Here is a 19,458-nt window from a genome sequence, read left to right as displayed (position 1 = left end):
AGGGAGGAAAGAAGAGATCCAGAGAGAAGGAAACAAGAAAAACTGTTTTGTCTATGCCTAAACCTAAATTGGTACAGATTAAAACTTAAATTTGCAACTTCGTATCCACTTGTACACAACATCTTCAATTTGTTTCATTTCCAATCCAATGGAACTAATTTCAGGCAAAGCAGTGTGTCTTGGAGCTCTGGGCTCTGTCTCTGCTCTGTATTTGCACACAGATCCAACATTTCCTCCACCAGGTCTTCAGACCTCGCCCCACCTCTATTTCCCAGCTAGTTGGGAAAGATGGAAGCAAGAGAAAGAGCTCAGATATTGATATTGCACTAACCACACTTTGCAAGCCATGGAAGTAATACTGAAAATGTCAAACCAAGTAGAGATATTTTGCTTGGCTACAGTGATGGGGGCAGCTTTGCTTTTGAGAAATTTTTCAAAGTTCCAAGATCCACAAAAATGTTCAGAAAAATGCAGAGTGTGTGGCACACACTTCTTTTTATGATGCTAACCTAAAGTTTAATTTCTTTTATTTGCATTTTAATTTACTTTATTGAATTTTTGTGTATTTCATACAGAACATCTCAATCAATCATAATCATCTTTATACCCTCATCCCTACTGGCACCCTCCCATAGCCACCCCCCCAACTAGAATTCATAAATTTTGTCATTTGTGTTAAGGCCTATTTTGTCAAGTTAGTGTCCCCAGTCATTCCTCAGTGCAAGTTCATCTACTGAGGTCTAGTCAGCTTATCCAGAGTCCCTCGCTTTAGGAATATCAGCTCTTCCTCACCTAGCAGGGTGTGGGGCTCACGCTTTTAATCCTAGCACTTGGGTGGCTGAAGCAGGTGGATCCTCTGTGAGACTGAGTTCAGCCAGTCCTATAGAGCACGTTCCATGCCAGCTGGGTTTACCAGGAGACCCTGTCTCAAAAAACCAAACAAAATTTAAGACACTGTGCTTCATAATGACATAATGGAAAGATTATGCTGCTAACCATTTCTGCTTTCAAACTGAAAAAAAAAAAAAAACACATAATGTAAGCTTTTCCTGCAAGATTATAATTTTCACAGCAAAGTGGGTGGAAATATGAAATATTTCTTAGACATCCCTTTGATGTGTAAGTGTGGGAGAGGGAAGAGAAGAAAGTCAAGAGTGTAAGCTCTAGTCAAGCCTCCATGTAATCTGGGTATTCTGAAAACTTTCTAAGTTTTAGGTGACCTTATGTTATTATGCTGTCATATTTGTGATGAATCAGGCATTTTGCTTTCTGGAGATTCACTAGTGGGGAGAAGTTTTCTTCTTGGTCATCTTTATTTGTGTCACAGCATTTAACTACTGTGAACTTATAAGCAGAAGTCTATGCTAACAAGGTATGATCATTTGTCATATAAGGAGCTGTCATATGGAAACTGCTTTTATACGACTTAATACACATTTGAATCTCAAGAAATACTGTGTGCAATCTTATTGAAATTATTTACCTATATCCCTCTATGATGCATCCTAGTTAAAATATAAGCACTTCTAAGAGTGGTACACATACTTTTTTTTGCTTTCTTTTGTCAATTATTTTGTCTACTTTTATTTTTGAGCTAATGGTAATCAATAGGTTATTAATTAGGGTAGGGTAAATGTATGAAGAAATAACTTTTGTTGGCAGGGCAGGTATGTCTTCTTAAATGTGATTCTTTCTGTGAATAATGAGTGGAATCATATAACACAAGAGAGTATTTGATGCTTATAGCTACTTTATAGACATTAAAATGTCATTAAGGAAAAAAATGATACTTGAAAAGAATATTGTAAACATAATTAGTGGACAAAAAATATAAAAATGTACAAAATAAATTTATTCTACTTTAAATCCTTTGAAGAGTAAAAGATCAAAAAACCAGTTAAATGATGAAATATGTTATTTCTATAATAATCATAGAAGCACAATTCAGGTTGGCCTTAAAAAAGATAAAAATTATTAGGTAGTGCAGATAATGCCTGTGAGTAGTTAGGCAAGACCACAGGGACTTACTCTGTAACCAGGTCTTTCTCTACTTGTCAGTCCAGGTTTCTCCCATAAGATGCTCTTAGCCCAGTAATCTCAGCAACCCCAACTGAAAAAGCACCTCTTTTCCAACAGTCATAAAAGGAAGAATTGGCTCCCAATGGGCCAAGCACTATTCCTTATCTCTCTTTAAACCATCCCTTAATATACTAGTAGTTGCCTGGACCTGTGGTACTGCTCTGCTTCTCAAACTAGGGATTGGATTAATGCCTCACAAATTAAATGATTCAAGAACTGAGGAGCATTTCTTAAGGATAAGTTTCTCTTCAATAGCAGAGAAGTGGATAGCGGTCAAGTAATTTTACAGGTGTTCACTAGGGGTTATAACATAGACTAGGAACATACAGGAAGCAGTTCCCCTTCTAGATGCTGTGATGGTCAAGAGCTTGATGCTTGATGCTTGAGGTAAGTGACAGGTCATCTTTCAGAAAATTTTAAGTGATTGTGATTGAATTCTTGGGGAAAACTAGGCTTTTGCTAACATAGTGTTGTTCAGATTTCTTGAGACAGAGAGTGGAAATCAGGGAATGAATCATAGTTATTTCAGCTTGGTTTGCTTAATTTATTCATGAAGACCGATATAAAATATGCAAAGGGAGGAGGAGAAGCTGCTCCTGTACTATAATTACGCAGATCCACTAGCAAGATGGATTTTATTTTTCTCTGTGGGAAGAACTGCTTCAGGGTGTGGTCACTTGCAAGTTTTTTCTTGAGTTTATTTTTGGTTTCAAAAGATCTAAATGTAGGTGGGTATTTAATTGCCTTCCATTGAACTGTTAAGTAAAACCCACTTCTAGAAAATGGTCTAGCAAGCATTGCTGTTCCAGGTGTCAGTAATAAGGCAATGTTGTGGGAGTGCCTGCAACTATGCTAAGACAAAGGTAAAGCAGAAGAAAATATAACAGGAGGAAAACGAAGGAAAGGAGAAAGGGGGAAAGTAAGACGAAGGAGGTCAGCCAGTCGGCGATGAAGGGGACCCTTGGCTCCAGTCCCGTGACTTACCTTGATATAAGCAAATACCTAGGAACCAGTGGGGCGAGCCACTTTCTTTGGGATACTGGTTCTGAATTCCCTTCATCTGTTGTGTTTGTTTTCTGGCTCTTCGTAGTCTTTACTGAGCATCCGAGGCTCCATTTTCTCTCCAAGACGCAACAGTAGGGCGAGCCTTTTCAGCTTCAAAGGTCGGACGAAGGATATTGGCTCTGAGAATGACTTTGCCGATGATGAGCACAGCACCTTTGAGGACAACGACAGCAGAAGAGATTCTCTGTTTGTACCGCACAAACACGGAGAACGGCGTCCCAGCAACGTAAGCCAGGCCAGCCGAGCCTCCCGGGGGTTGCCCACTCTGCCCATGAACGGCAAGATGCACAGTGCGGTGGACTGCAATGGCGTGGTCTCCCTGGTTGGAGGCCCCTCAGCCCTCACGTCTCCGGTGGGGCAGCTACTGCCAGAGGTGAGGCCCATCAAAGGGGCAGCAAAGGGAACAGAAGGCGGCGGGGTGATGGTTCAGGCAGGAGACTGGGTTTTGAGCTCCACATTCAAGAATTTTCCTGAGCCTGTTATCCCAAGGCCAGGAGTTGGCCCTATCAAGCTATGAACGTATCTTCTACACATTTCTGCAAATTCAGAACATAGGTGGCGTCTCAGAAATAATTAGAAGTATTTGTTCATTATTATTCCTACACTTTGGAATCTAGAAAAATCCAAGCCACATTTTGTGGTGCTTAACATATAATTAATATGATTAAACATAAAAAATGAACGTGCACAATTATATAAATATTCATTCCAAAGATTTGACTATCATTGTTCCCTTAGACTACAATTCAGCACTTCCACTTGACATGGAGACTATCACACATTTCTAAATGCCACAGTGCACACGCTCAAATGACACCCCCTCTTGTAAATCTGTACAGCAAAGAGCACCTGGTACAGAATCATGTGCACTTCTTTGAATGGAGTACAGAGTCATGTGTACTTTTTAAAGCGGATTTCAATTTTTGTATCACTGTCCTGAATTCTTTGTAAGCAAAGTAGCCCCCAAACAAAGAGATGGGAAAGAGTTTCAGCTAAATAATGGGCACATACCAGCATGGATCATTGACCATTCTTTCATAAAATGAGATGCTCTTAATATTGGCATTAAATGACATTCATTTGCCAGTGTAAAAAATACTCCAGCCTTGTCATCTGATTACAACTTACAGTTTTCAGAATCATATTAAAATCTCCTTTGTATTATTACCTTCAGGTAACTTCATTTATTCTAAGCAGACAAGGTCTTTAAGCCCACATTAAAACGGTACAGAGGGCCTAGGAAGATGGTGTAGTGGTTAAGAAAAGTATTGGCTGCTTTTGCAGAAGACCTGGGTTTGGCTCCTAGCGCCAGTTAAAAACAACTGTCCTTAACTCCAGTTCCAGGGACTCCAACACCCTCTTTAAGTTCCCGTGGCATTGCATGCACATGGTGCACTTACATATATGAAGACAAAACACTCACGCTCATAAAGTAAAAATAAATACATTTTTTAAAAGGTGCAAAGTTTCCCTTTATCGATAGCCATTGATCTTCTTCATTTATTGCTGCCTGGCCTCTCCTCAACCCTTTCTCCCAGAGACATTTTGAAGCATCTCAGAAGAGAGAAAGCCATAGGAGCAGTAGAACTTGGTTGTGAAGGAGACAGGAAGAGTGACAAGGAGCTGTCACTTCTTAGACAAATGATTACAGCCAGCTATCTGCCAGACACTGTCTGGAAGACTTTACACATGGAACGCATTTAACCCTCACAACCATGCATTATGACAGTTACTGATATCATCTCCATTTTACAAAAGAAACTAAGAGTTGTGCATGGTGTAGCTTGAGCCTAGGTTTGCTGACTTACCAAACCGACATTCCATCTACATCAAAATATGATCTTCTGTTGAGTTTTCTTAAATAGAAAAGAATAGATGACTAAGGAGAGAAACATTTTCATTTAAATTTCAGTGTCTCTTAAAATATGCTTCACCTTTCAACTACTCACATCAGAAACACTCCTTGGGCTCTTCATAAAAATAGAGATTTCTGCCGGGCGTGGTGGCGCAAGCCTTTAATCCCAGCACTCGGGAGGCAGAGGCAGGCAGATCTTTATGAGTTCAAGGCCAGCCTGGTCTACATAATGAGTACCAAGACAGCTGGGGCGACAGGGAGACCCTGTCTCAAAAAGACCAAAAAAAAAAAAAAAAAAAAAAAGATTTCTGGGTGCACCCAGATCTACTCTGACAGAAGCTCTAAAGACAAGAGACCTGGAAATCTTTTTCTTAAGCATCTCACATGGCTCCTCTATACAAAAGCAGGCCCGTTACTGGTAAAAAATAGGGTAAAGATTTCCAGTTTCTTTGCATAAATACAGGGAGAATGTCAGAACCTCTCTGGGATTTATCTGTAGTCATGAAATCTCCTGTGGGAAAGGGTGGAATAAACAGTGGAAGGCCAGGTTGGGCCTAGCTTGAAACCAAGCCTAACATAGCTGAAAACATGCTACTCCCTCTTCTCCGTTCCTCAGTCTTGGGAGTCAGTGCTTGGGGCAGGAAGCTGGGCTGTGGCACAGAATGCAGGCTTTGGGACACATGAAGCAGGCTTTGGCACACTGCAAAGATGACATGAGAGCAGGAAATAACAGCTGTAGGCAAATGGCACTTTGCAAAGCACACAACTTCTTTGCTTTACATACTAACTGAATTGAGACATTTTAACTTAAAGAATTTCTTCAGTAGTATCACTAGAGGTTTTGGAATCCATCATTTAAAAAATTGCACAGATCCAAAGGGACTCCCAGATAATAACCCAGCATAGAACTGGGAAAATGAACAGCAGACCCCAATCTTAGCTAAAGGAATATTGACAACTGATTGCTGCTAGATGAGGAACAGATGATCTTCCTAAAATAAGGATCTCTAGATAGGCAAATAGATTCAGCAGATGGACAAGCACTGGGGAATGGCTGGGGATGTAGCTCAGTGGTAGAGCACTTGTCTAATGTGTAAGACTCAGAGAGAAAGAGGTAGGGTGACATCTGGGAAGTGGATGTATAGTCAAATGAGATGGTTTGGGATGTTCTGTGTGATATACACACACAAAAAGAATCAACAAATTTTTAAAAATGTATTATATTTGAGGAGGAAGCATGGAAACTTACATCATTTTAATTAGTAGAGGTGCTAAATATTACTGCTGAAATCTACCTGATGACTTTATAGACATACACAGGCGCCAAGGATCCGAGTGCAACCAATTATGACTGGCAATAATCAGATACAAACAGATTAGAGATTCATGCGCCACCATCTCAGTGTTAGTAGCAAAAACAGTGAGTCTTTCTGCAAGGAACAATATATTCTAAAACGAAATGGAGATCTTTTTTAAAGGTTAAAAACTCATTCAATTTTATGTCTTACAGGGCTTATACTGAGTTCAATATTGTATAACTGTATTAATTCAACTGTGAACCTAGAAACTTACAGCCCCTTGTGGGAGAGATGTACTCTTGCTCTGGAGTGTGTTACCGAATATCTTAAAGCTGTAGTGAAATGCTTCTTCTATTCACGTAGTTATTAAAAATTTTTTTAAAAATGCACAGATCCACGATTCTATATATGGTTCTGTATAGAGAAAAAGTCCTTAGATAACATTCCTATGACTTCTGCTTTTTTCTTTCTGAGAACTGCACCTTTGGGAGAGGGCAAAATAATTTCCATTTTGTGGAGCCCATTTTTACTTCAATTGTTTGGTTTTCAGGGAGGAGTTGTCTCTTTTCTCCTTAATGTCACCTCTACCTTGAAATTGATTTTAGAGTGACTACATGGATCATTATCACCATTCATGATAATCAGTTGACAAAATCAGTTTTGAAAATATGTGGTTATGCAGATGAATAAAGACAATGGTAACGTTAATTACTCACATCACAATAAGGTCCAGACAGACGATTGGCACTCATGCTGCTCTGTTGGAAACAGCTAAAACACTCATTGACTTGAAAGGGGCTTATTCCTAACACACTCAGACATTCTTTTGAAGCACTTGAGTTTTTTCCTTTGTCCTGTGACAGCTAACTTTGTTATTTGATGTCCTGAAGGAGGAACAAATTTCCACATCTGGACCTGGTAAGCTAATTTTAGTCTAAGAAAGTATTGATTGCTAAAATCAAAACTCCTCCAATTGGTGTTATCACCTGAGAGTTTCAATGCCAAGAACAGAGGTTTTTTTGTAAGTGGAAGATGAATTTATAGATTATCTAATATTTAATATTTTTAATACAGATGTGGGGAAATGATATCTGTCTCTAGTGAACAGAAGCATTTTACATATGGAAGTCACATTTTCAGGGAACTATTATTGAAGCATATTGGGGAAACTATTTTTTCATGTAGAGCAGATCTAATAACTGAACCTGGGCATAGACTGAGAACACCACAGAAGCCTGGGGATCTGGTGGACTTCGAGACATGCCCTTGGATGATAATTTAGCACTATCATAATGAGCTATTGTGGTGTGAATGCAAAGTGTCCCCCACAAGCTCACCTCTTTGAGCTATTGGTCCCCAGCTGGTGGCACTGGTCAGGAAGATTGTGGACCCTTCCAGAGGTAGAGCCTTGCTGGGGGAAGTAGGTCAGAGGGACTGGCTTTAGGCTTTATAGCTGGCCCCACTTCTTGTTCACTGTCTGCTTCCTGAATGCAAATGTAATGTGACCAGCCAGCCTCCTGTTCTGCCACCATGCCTTCCCTGCCTACTTCCACACCCTCCCCGCATGAACTGCATCCCTCAGGAACTGAAGACAAACCCTTTCTCTCTTAAGTTGCTTTTGTCAGGTGTTTTTTTCTCAGCAACGAGAAAGTAACTCTGATGGCTGTTAATGCCGAGGAAAGCATAGTGAGCTTCTGGCCAAGCAGCAGCTTCAGCAGGAGTACAGGCGGGTTGGCCACTCTAAGAATAATGGTTAATTCATTGTCTGAAATTTTGTTTCCTAGGGCACGACTACTGAAACAGAAATAAGAAAGAGACGATCCAGTTCCTATCATGTCTCCATGGATTTGCTGGAAGACCCTACATCAAGGCAAAGGGCAATGAGTTTAGCCAGCATTTTAACCAACACTATGGAAGGTATGTGAGAAGTCTCACACCATAGGTCTTTTGGTAGTATGTGGGTAATGCCGCAAAACCACTACCTTAAATTCCAAGAAAATACTTCCCAACTGTTACCATATCGTTATTTCTTTCAGAAGGTAAAAGTCAAACATATATATGTTTAATGCACAGATTCCACTCTCTCCTGTAGATTTTTGCATTAGTCTCCAGGAAGCTGCTGCAAATTCAAGGTACATTTGGAATATGACTTCCAGAGTTTAAATTCTAAACACTTAAAACTTGCTGGTGATATGTTAATAATTAATAATGATATATGCTATAATGCTAACACATTTGAATTGTATTAGCTGCTTCAGACACATTTATTAAGTTTATTGACAATCAGAAATATGGAAAAAGTAAAACTAAGACTTGACACCTCAGGGAAGCTGTGTTCAAACTTTTCTAGTCTTTCTTGTTCCTCTTCTTTTTCCTCCCTCTTTCTGTCTCTCTCAATCTCTATCTCTGATCAAATATTACAACAGATCAACTTTTTCTTTTTTTGAAGACTATATCTGAATGGTTAAGATAGCATTTACAAGGCTGGATTTCATATTACCAAAATAAAAGTTTAGGGATCAGCTTAATCTGTGATCATTTCCTGACTCTGCCACAGGCTAACTGTATTAATTTACTATTTTAGTTTTCATTTTTTTCCAGTAAGACGTGGAGTATAATGTTTAGGCATAAAGTTGTTATAAGGACTAAATCAGGCACCATATATAAAGCACCCATGTACTTCATATGCTGAAGACAGTCAAGAAATACGATCTTTATTGTTTTTTATGCTATTTTTGTTAATTTGAATGTTTTTACCTTTTCATATTATAAGTGAACTCAAACAACCACTGTTGTCTTTAACTACATGGGAAATACATTAATGTAAAATATTTCCTCTAAAATGTATTCATGTAAAATCCCCTTCTTTCCATTTCTTCCGTTGCCTCCCTATTTTTCTTTCCTGCTTTCATATAAAACGTATTCTACGCCTCCATCTTTGACAAGTCTCCCTCGTACCCCTTCCCAGCTCTGTAAAAGTACGTTTCTACCTCTAAGTCAAAAGAGAAAAGTAAAAGGAGGAGTCTGGGGTGAGAGAACGAGTGTGTGCATGCCTTTCCTTGTTAATTCTTGGACCGTTCCCAGATGTACACAGTGTATCTTAATCATTCCCCACTCTCTCCCTCTACCCCTCCTCCCACCCTCTCCCCAGTTATCTCCCTTCCCAATTATAGTTCCTCCTGAGACTAGACAGATCCTTACAAAAAGTGTTTTTCAGTCTTAATTTAAAGATCTCATGATATTAATACCAGGACCAAAAAGCCTGAAGGTCATAACCAGAAAACAGTATAGCTGACCGTATCATCATAGACGAGGCATTGTTACAAAACCCAAGTTTCAGAATGTCCTGCTGCAGTGTCAGAAATCTTTTCACTGATTTCAATGGAATATTAAACTCTAGTACGTTCTTCTCCAACCTCGCCTGCGTTAGCTTGCACTCCTTCTTCCCCCCCAGCTGCCAGTAGCTTGCTCCTCCCTATCCCTCCAGGTAAATCTTTTGAAGAGTCTGGTCTTCTGCTCCTTGCCATAGCAAAACCACTGAGGGAGCTGCCGGTGGTTCTGCTACCGATGTCAGCAGCATGACTGCTCCCCAAAGCAGGAAGTAGAGAAGGAGACAGGGTAAGTGTAAACCAATAGTCCTGCCTTGCACTTCTAGTAGCATTAAGTTTGAACTAACCTAAGAAATTACTTAAAAACAAAACAACAACAAAAAACCAAAATCAAACCATCACAAATTGGACTTGTCTGTGGATTAAGATCCAGAGTGCAAAATGAAGGCACACACATCTTCCTCCATGGAAACATGATTCCTGAAGTTGCTTAGGACAAAAAGGCTAATCTAGAACTTAGAGGAATTTAGGAAGCCAACAAACCAGAGCGTTTGGGTTTTAGTGTCTTAGATATTTTGTGTAAGACAATGGCTTTGTGTTTTTGTAAAATAGAATGAAAGTCTGGATTTTCTTAATTAAATTATATCTGAACTATCTGAATGTGACGTTGGCCAGGGTTGGTTGGCAACAATCCTTAGCACCTACATGTGTACTAAAGATCACTTACACCGGGTAATGGTGGGGAGGTTTCTTGGTCATTAAAATCTGTTTCTTCTAAGATTTAGTTTACCTTCCCTTTTCATGAACCAGGTGTGTTGATGTGGCTGGCAACTTTTGTTTTCCTTCTTTTTAACTACAGCCAAGTCTTCATTATCCTGAGTGATGACTTAGTCTCCTGTTTACTGATGAGATAGAGTGAGCATTTTATTTTTTTTAATGCAAAATCATATAGAAATGTTTAATGGCCACACTTTTGTGAAGAATGTTGTGTATCTTGGGGGGTGAGCTAAAATCATTGAAGAAATCAAGAGGAGGTATCGGAATACACAGACCTATCTGCTGATGATACTCAGTGTGGGAAACCCACACAGGAATAATGGAGAGGTGGCTGTAGTCCTCTCTTGGGTGCTTTACTTTGTTCCAAAGTGTGAGATCCTGCTTTTTGGAGTTAATAATTGAATAATTTTATTTTAGAACTTAAGGCAACTTTGTTCCGGCTTTTCCTAGTGTGGACATCAACAGCACCTGCTAAATTTCCCCTTTGAACTTTTCTGAATTATTTTTTCTATGCTGTGCTGTTGTTTCTCTTTACATACTAAATCACAGTTGGTGTACATTTAAAAAGAAAGCTTGTTCTGACACTACGTAGACAGAGATTCTGTAGTTTTTCTTCTATTATTTGTTACAAATTATACTATCTTCTTTTTTTTCTTCTGCGTGAAAATAAACTTGTTTAGGAACCTTGAAAGCGTCTCCAAATAATTAGTGCAAAATCATTCTATTGGTGGGTTTTCTTAGCTGACTTAACTCAAGTATTTCTTTGCTATTTGCCAAATTACAGATTATAAGAAATGGAAATAAAATGGTCACATGAAGAATTTCAGTATCCAAAAAAGAAAATTGAAGTACCTCTCTTGAATAAAATTTAGCTAAAACAGTAAACAGTACATCAGTTTCAAGAACTGATCAACTTCACAGCCTAAATCAGGAGCAAATGTCTATTGGCAGGACAAAGCCCTAGCAGTGTGCCTCTCCATTTCCTTTGCTGCTTCCTCCCTTATAAAGTTTAGTTCATTGTGAGCTATACCCGCTGTGGTAGGATATTCTACTTGCTGCAATAGTGGTACTAAAGTGTCAGGTCAGAGACTGCATGTCATGGATGAACACAGGAAACCTTCCTCCTATTTCAGTGCTAAGAAGGGATGATCACACGTTTAGCAGAGCAGGTAATTTTCAGCAATGATATTGGTAGAAAACAACAAATCCTATATTCTTTCCTACTCAAGAGTTCGTTAAGTGTGTATGTGATACTGGACTATACTAAGAAAGAGTTGTCTGTCTTCAATTAATTTATAATTTTGTCAGCCAACCAAAAAACAGTGAAAATGAAGCATGTTTTTACATCAGACACTTATAAAAAGACTGAGTTTTTTTTTCTAGGAAATCCTTTTAAATTTAATTTAAATTCATGTGTTTGTTTTAAAACCAATGTTGGTGACTATCTCAAGTAGCCTGTCCTTTTTTCTGATAGCTCACCTAGCGAGCAGAGAGATAAGTAACTAATCCAAGCTAAATCCATTATTTCAGTAACCTAGAGGGACTAGGGATACGTGCAGTTCAACCATTTAGTAGTGGTGAAAACTGGGTTTTCCAGTAATGTCTTTGCATTATTCAAAGTTTTTCAAAAACATCAAACTTCTGAATTCTCTTAGAGCTTAGCTGCAAATAAATATTTATGAATGCCATGCATCCATGTGGCTATATTCATTCTATGGGAATGTGATGCAAACATTGCTCAACACAGGTTAAATCTGAAAATACAAACCCTTTTGGATATTAGTGAGAGCTGTAACAAAGAACAGTTAAATTATATGTAGAGTTCAAAGAGTTCATTAAGTGATGGCAAATAACTTTCTACTTCATAATTTCCCCAAAGTCTTTGCTAGTGTTTAATAAACAGGTATCATCTTGAAAATTTCTGCATTGTTTAGTTTTATAGAAAATGTATACTGTGAAAACTTATGTGGTCTATGAATATTTTACTTTAAAATCCTTTTATATTTTATTGATGGTGGTAAATCTCATTTTGTGAAATGCTAACATGTTAACAGTTAGATCCCCAGTCTATTAGGTTAGGTGTTTCCTCGTTTTCATGCATTCCAGTTAAATTGATATAGAGAGAGAGATCAGGAAACTTGAGTTTATATGCAAGCGTAAATAACTAAAACTCATTATTGTAGTAAAACTCTTTACAAGTAGTAACACCAATAAAATTATCTCTTTAGAATCCCTTTAATGGTATCTAATCCAAAAAATTGAGGTTCAGTATGACTCCCTGAGGTTGTTAGGACATGACTTGGGGAGCCTTTGATTGAACACACGACCCCTTGTTCTGTCTGGAACACAGATGAGCTGTGTCTACATATTAAACTCAGTGTCTTGTAGCCTAGTAGACAATTGACAGAAAAAAATAATCAATGTTATAGATAGAACCTTAAAAACCATGTTTACCAGAGAAGAATTTGGAAAACTCAGTAGCCTTTCTCTATCTAAACTTTCTGTGACAGCAAACTCATACTTTTTTCTCCTTCTCCCATCAGAATAGTTTGTCATGCTTTTTAATACCTTTAAATTATTTTTAAAGAATTAATTTCAACTTAAACCAAAGACTGATTAATAAAAAGTAAACAGTTTTCATGAGTATATTTAATTTTTTCCTTCCAGAACTTGAAGAATCTAGACAGAAATGCCCACCCTGCTGGTATAAGTTTGCTAACACATGCCTGATTTGGGACTGCTGTAAGCCATGGTTAAAGGTAAAGCACCTGGTCAACCTGGTAGTGATGGACCCATTTGTGGACCTGGCCATCACCATCTGCATTGTGTTAAACACACTCTTCATGGCCATGGAGCACTACCCCATGACGGAGCAGTTCAGCAGCGTGCTGTCTGTGGGGAATTTGGTAAGAATCCTCAAAGGTTTGTCTTCCTACAGGGTCATCATTGCTTTTGTAATTTTACATGTCACTGTCAAATAAAATACCAAATAATTGATTATGTTCATTAAGATACCAAAAGTTTAACATGTTTTATAGTAATAAAAATAAATTGCTAACCTTTAATATGATGCAAAAGATTCAGAGGCTTTATGAATAATTTGATTCAGAAATGAATTGAAATTCATTCTTTAATGAATTCAGTGATGATTGAATTCTATGGTGATTGAACCTCTATGATGGTTATGACTAGGTTATAGAGGCTCACATCCCAAAACTTGGGAAGACAGGAGGATCAGAGCAAGCTGTGCTACAGAGGGACATTATATTAGGAAAAAACACGATAGGGCCATCAAGATGGCTTAGTAGGTAAAGGCACTTGCCACCAAGTCTGATGACCTGAGTTCAACCCAGGAACCACATGGTGGAAAGAGAGAATGGACTCCTATAAGTGTCCTCTTACCTTCGCATTTGTCCACACACATACATGCTCATACACACATACACACACACACACACACACACACACACACACACACACAAATTTTAAAAGTTAATGAAAAAAATGAAAACAGAAAAAAACAAAAAACAAGATTAGGTTATGAACTGTAGACTATATACATATAATATGAAATGCTTACTAAGTTCTCATGAACCTTGAACATATATTCTAAAAGTTTAATATAACTTTTAGTCTTGAATTAAGTGCTATATATATTTTATTATATTTCTGACAAGTCTTATAGTTCATGATTATTGGCCATATGTTTTTGTATCAAGTACTATGTATTATTTAATTTAGTCTCCCTCTGTGTCTCTCTCTCTGTCTCTCTTTCTCTCCTCTCCTCTCTCTCAGTCTATGCCTCTCTATGTCTTCTGTCTCTCTCTCTGTCTCTCCCTCCACCCCACAGTCTTGAGGTAAATACTACGACTGTTCATATTTTATGGCTGGGTATACTGTACCCATGAGAAATTGATAAAGCAGCTGAACGTCTGAAGACACTATTGGAAAGTCTATCAGGGAGCCTAAGATTTATTTGGGGGATTATTGTACACTTTGGTCCCAAACCACAGAAGCATAGATTAGGAAAAGAAAATGATGCTACTTAGTCCGAATTGCTGACATAAGAATCTCCACAACTAAGGCTGAAGAGATGGCTCAGGGGTTAAGAGTTCTGGCTGCTCTTCTGGGTTCAGTTCCAAACACCCACATGGCAGCTAACCGGCAACTATAACTTCAGTTCCAGGGGATCTGTCACCCTCTTCTGGCCTCTGTGAGCACTGCATGCAGGGTACATAATTATACATGTGGGCAAAGCACTCATACACATAAAAAATAAATATATATAAAAAGATAAGTAAATAAAAGAATCCCCACAACACTACTACTAAGAAATGAGCAAATGATGCAAGAATATTTCATCAAGGTGGGTATTAAAATAAATATCAAATGAGTTTAAGCACAAATAAGGGAATTTGCTCCCTCAAGTAATTAAAATTGTTTTGGTTCTGTGCTGCTAGATCAAAGTTCTCAGTATCAGTAGGAATATTCATCTTGTGCTACCTTTTCCCAGTGTTTCCTTTCATTGTTGGCAATGATATGTCAGTTTTCTTTGAACAGTATAAGCTCCCTGAAAGATTGTGTTTCCTGACTTCATAAGACCCAAGAATTAAATATCAGAATGATTGTAGCTACATGGCCAACTCCAAGCCAATTAGTCACTGGTTCTGAGATGAAAATACCATCTTGGGACAAACAGGAATCATAACTTATCACTGGAAGCAAATAAAATGAGGCTTATAAAGCAAAAAATTGGATGTCTTTACCAGAAGAAAGGAAAGTAGATGCTGGAGAGACATAAGACAAATATGGAAATTTCACTAAGTACACTTGTCCTGTCTTTGCACTGGGGAACATCTGGGGACACTGACTTGACACAGTGGGTCTTAAACCCAGGACAGAATATATGGGTTCCAGTGGGGAGGGGTGTGTGTGTGTGTGTGTGTGTGTGTGTGTGTGGCTATAACGAAGATTCAGATTGTTTGAGATATTCGGTATGAAATACAACAAAATTTAATAAAACTAACTTAAAAAAAAAAGAAAAAAAGTAAGATTTGAGACTGGCGATGAATCAGCCATTAATGCTCTTGCAGAGGACCCAGGTCTGAATTCCAGCACCCACATAGTGGCCAACAACCATCTATAACTCCAGTTCTAGGGGATATGACACCCTCTTCTGACCTCCACAGGCATTGTGAGACATTGTGTACTTATATACATGCAGGAAATATATTCATACACATAAAAATAAAAAATAAATATAAAAAAAGAAAGATGAGATTTGTGTTTGAGGTGAATCGTCAAACAGCAGAATATGTATTGGGAGGACAAACACCTTAAGTGCATGTGAAACATTCCCCCAAGAAAGCTATGTGTTAGGTCATAAAAGTGAGCTCAGTAGAGGCTGGAGAGATGGCTCAGTGATTAGGAGCACTGGCTGCTCTTGCAAAGGACCCAGGTCAATTCCCAGCACCCACATAGCTACTAACAACTGTATGTAACTCCAGTTCCAGGGGATCCAACTCCCCCTTCTGACCTCCACAGGCATTGCACAACAAGGGAGCTACATGCATGCAAACAATACACTTATACACATAAAAAATAAAAATGGTAAGTAAAATATTTTTTAAAAAGCTCAGTAAACTTAAAGGTTTAAAATTATACAAAGTATTTTTCTGACCAAAATGAAAGTATAAATGCATAGTAGAAGTAAATTTAGAAAATTCACAGACATGGGAATTAAACAACTTAACTCTTAAATGACTGATGGGTTTAACTATTAGTTATAAGTTACATGATATTTTAAGACGAATGAAAAGAAAACATGCCAAACAGAAACTATGGGAGTCAGCTTAAATAGCGTTCCCAAATTCATGATGCAAATGCCTATGATAACAAAAGATTCTCAGATCAATAAAATTAGAAGAAAGAAAGAAAGCTCAAAGTTTAACAGGAAGAAAATAACAAAAATAGAAAAAGAATAGACAAAACTAATAATTCCAGTAGTTGATTCTTCAATGTGATCAGCAGAACAAACAAATCTTTAAGCTCACCAAGACAAAAGAGAGCACTCGACAACTTACATGAAGGCCTCATCGGAATTTTGTGTAGTAACCCATGCAGAGTATCTACCATCCAGCTTTTTAAAAAATAATATTTTACAAACTGTGTTATAACATAGTAGGTTTGCGTATGGCTCTTTCACCCACCCTTTGTTATGGTTAACCCTCCCTCCTCCTTACATCCCCTGTGCTCCCACTTCTCTCCCTGCTTAAACTGCTCCAACCACCTCCTCTATTTTCATTTTACCTATATACTTCTATCGAGAGAGAGTTTTTATCGTCAGTTATGCATCCACAGCTGAGCCCACCAGGCTCGAATAGATAGCTAACCCATGCACACATGGCCTTGGTTAAACTCAGTAAGTCAAAAAACGAAACTGACATGAATGTGGGGAAGGGATTTGTAGAAAGAAGAGGGGAGTAACGGGTGGGAAGTGAGAGTAATTAGGATCCATTTTATGCATGTATGAAAATGTCAGTGATCAAATTTAATTAATAATTTAAAAAAGAGCACTCAAATTACTGAAATCAGGAATGAAAAGGGGTTATCACCATAGAGCTTATAGCAATAAAAATGGAGAATGCTTAATTTTAGAAACAAATTTTACCATCTGGATGAAAAGGGAAAATTCCTAGAGCGTAACAACTGACAAGATAAAACAGAAAATCTATTGAGTTGGTTAGCTCTGTTTCATTTTCAGGTTTTTAAATTAATTTTAACAGTGTGAGGTGATGAGTTTCATTATGAAATTTTCATGTATGTATATCATTGTACCTTGTTCTCATTAACCCCTCACCATCCTTCACCTTTACCTCCCCCACTCTTCCTTTGCTTGTCCTGGTCCCTTTACTACCTCCCTCAAATAGCCTCCTCCTGCTTTTTTGTCACACACACACACACACACACACACACACACACACACACACACGTATAGAATCTGCAGATAGATAGATAGATAGATATAGATATAGATATAGTCTTTCTTTCCCCCCCTTACTGTCTCTTGCTCAATGATCCTCTCTCTCCTTTTATGTCTTTTCTCCCCATAGTCCTCCTACTTTTATGTCCTGTGTGTGTGTGTGTGTGTGTGTTTGTGTGTGTGTGTGTGTGTGTATGTGTGTGTATGTATAAACCTAGATTCTACATATGCAGGAAAACATACTTGTTTCTGGCTGTGGCTCATTGTACCTAACATGGTGATCTCCAGTTGCCTCCATTTTCTGGAATGTGACACAATCTTTTTCTTCTTTATGACAGAATAAATTTCCTTGTATATATGTACCACATTTTCCAACCATTCATTTGTTAATGGACATGTAGATTGATTCCATATCTTGGCTGTTATGAATAGCATAGCAGTAAATATAGTCAGGCAACCTCCTCTGTGCTGTGCTGACTTAGACTTCCTGAGGTGTTACCCAAGAGTGTCATTCCTTGATGACCTGCTACCTTTAGTTCTAGGTTTTGAAGAAATTTGTGCTGCCACAGTGGCTGTGGCCTGGTTGCATTTTCACCAGCAGTGAAGTTCTTTTCCCACATCCTCGCCAGCATTTGTTGTCATTTGTTTTTTCTTGTGATAAGTTACTTGAGCTGTTTAAAATCTGAGATTATTAATCCCTGTTCAGACAGACAGTTTGCAAATAAATTCTCCCATTCTGTACATTGTCTCTTAGCTCTCAATTATCCCCTTGGCTGTGTAAAAGCTTTTTTAGTCCTGAATAACCCCCTTGTCTGTTTTGCTTCTGCTTCCTGTGCTTTTGGGATATCATACAAACATTCTCATACAGTCCAATGTCTAAAACATTTATCTTGTGTTTCCATCTTACTTCTTCTGTGTTTTAGATATTACATTTAAGTCTTTAGTTTACTTCGAACTGATTTTTTTAACTCATGAGGGGTAGGGGTATAATTTTATGTGGATGAATGCATGTGGATAGCCAGTTTCTCGGCACCCATTATTCAAAAAAAATTCTTTCATCAATATTTCTCAAAAGGCCGATAAGTACATGAACAAATGTTGAATGTTGTCAATCATCATAGAAATACAAATCAAAAACACAGTGGGAATCGGTTCACTCCCATTCGAATAACCACATCAGAAAAGCAAAAAATGTCAAGGGTGTAGAAGACAAGGAACTCCTGCATATTGTTAGAGGCGGTGTAAGTTAAAATACCTTGGTAGGAAATAGTGTGGCGAGTCTGCCAAAAAACTAAAATAAAACTACTATATATTCCATCAGTACCACTGCTAGGTAAATATGCAAAGGAATGGAAATCACTGTGGTTTAATCAGCCAACAGCAACAAAGACAGACAAGGAAACGGGGGACTGGACAACAGCCCAGGTTTAATATGGGCAGGGGGACCTGAAAAAGGGAGACACCAGAGTGCTCACTGTTGCCTTTCAGACTAGGGTGATTATAGAAAAAGGGGAAAGGAGGACAAGAGATGAAAAGTTTCTGACTATAACCAGGGAGTGGTAAGTAAAAGAGTGTCAGATGATCCATAACATGCTAAGCATCTCTCCTGGCCAGCTGTTACTAGGGTCCATGGGTGGTGAGAGCAGGTATCTGGAGAAAAAAAATTATTTGAGCTCTGGAAGCCAAATTACTTTAGTTTTGAGAATTGTCACAGTTCAACCAAAATGGAGGAGCTTTACAAAGTGGCCCTGGCTACAGCTGTGTTAAGGAGACATTTTCACTTCCATATATTTGCAATGCTATTCATAATAGTCAAGAAATAGAGATAGCTTTACACACACACACACACACACACACACACACACACACACACACCACAGAATAAATAAATATAATAAAAATAAATAAAGAAGAAAACAATATTATCAACAGAATTTATGAAAAATATAAATGTATGGGATGAAATGAAGCTCACCTCCACTTGTAAAAATCAGCATGAATGGTAACCCAGGCATAAAATCTGAAACAAGAAAGATTCTGAAATAAAATGTAAGAGAACATCTTTGAGAACTT

At 38.1% G+C, this 19,458-nt stretch overlaps 1 protein-coding gene across 5 annotated transcripts in view; it reads left to right on the top strand.

Annotated features, from left to right (window-relative positions):
- Positions 1-19,458, top strand: part of LOC103732335 (sodium channel protein type 2 subunit alpha) — a 157,384-nt gene that overhangs the window by 86,872 nt on the left and 51,054 nt on the right. For all 5 annotated transcript variants that reach the window (XM_008830901.2, XM_008830900.1, XM_008830903.1 and 2 more), the window contains 3 exons: positions 3,170-3,517; positions 8,082-8,214; positions 13,071-13,309. In XM_008830901.2, the coding sequence (XP_008829123.1) occupies positions 3,170-3,517; positions 8,082-8,214; positions 13,071-13,309 (720 nt within the window). The remainder of the gene's footprint in view (positions 1-3,169; positions 3,518-8,081; positions 8,215-13,070; positions 13,310-19,458) is intronic.

The sequence above is a fragment of the Nannospalax galili genome, unplaced genomic scaffold (assembly GCF_000622305.1).
Source record: "Nannospalax galili isolate Female #2095 unplaced genomic scaffold, S.galili_v1.0 scaffold514, whole genome shotgun sequence".
Taxonomy (NCBI): domain Eukaryota; kingdom Metazoa; phylum Chordata; class Mammalia; order Rodentia; family Spalacidae; genus Nannospalax; species Nannospalax galili.
Note: the sequence above shows the minus strand (reverse complement) of the source record. Positions and strands in the feature narration are given on the sequence as shown.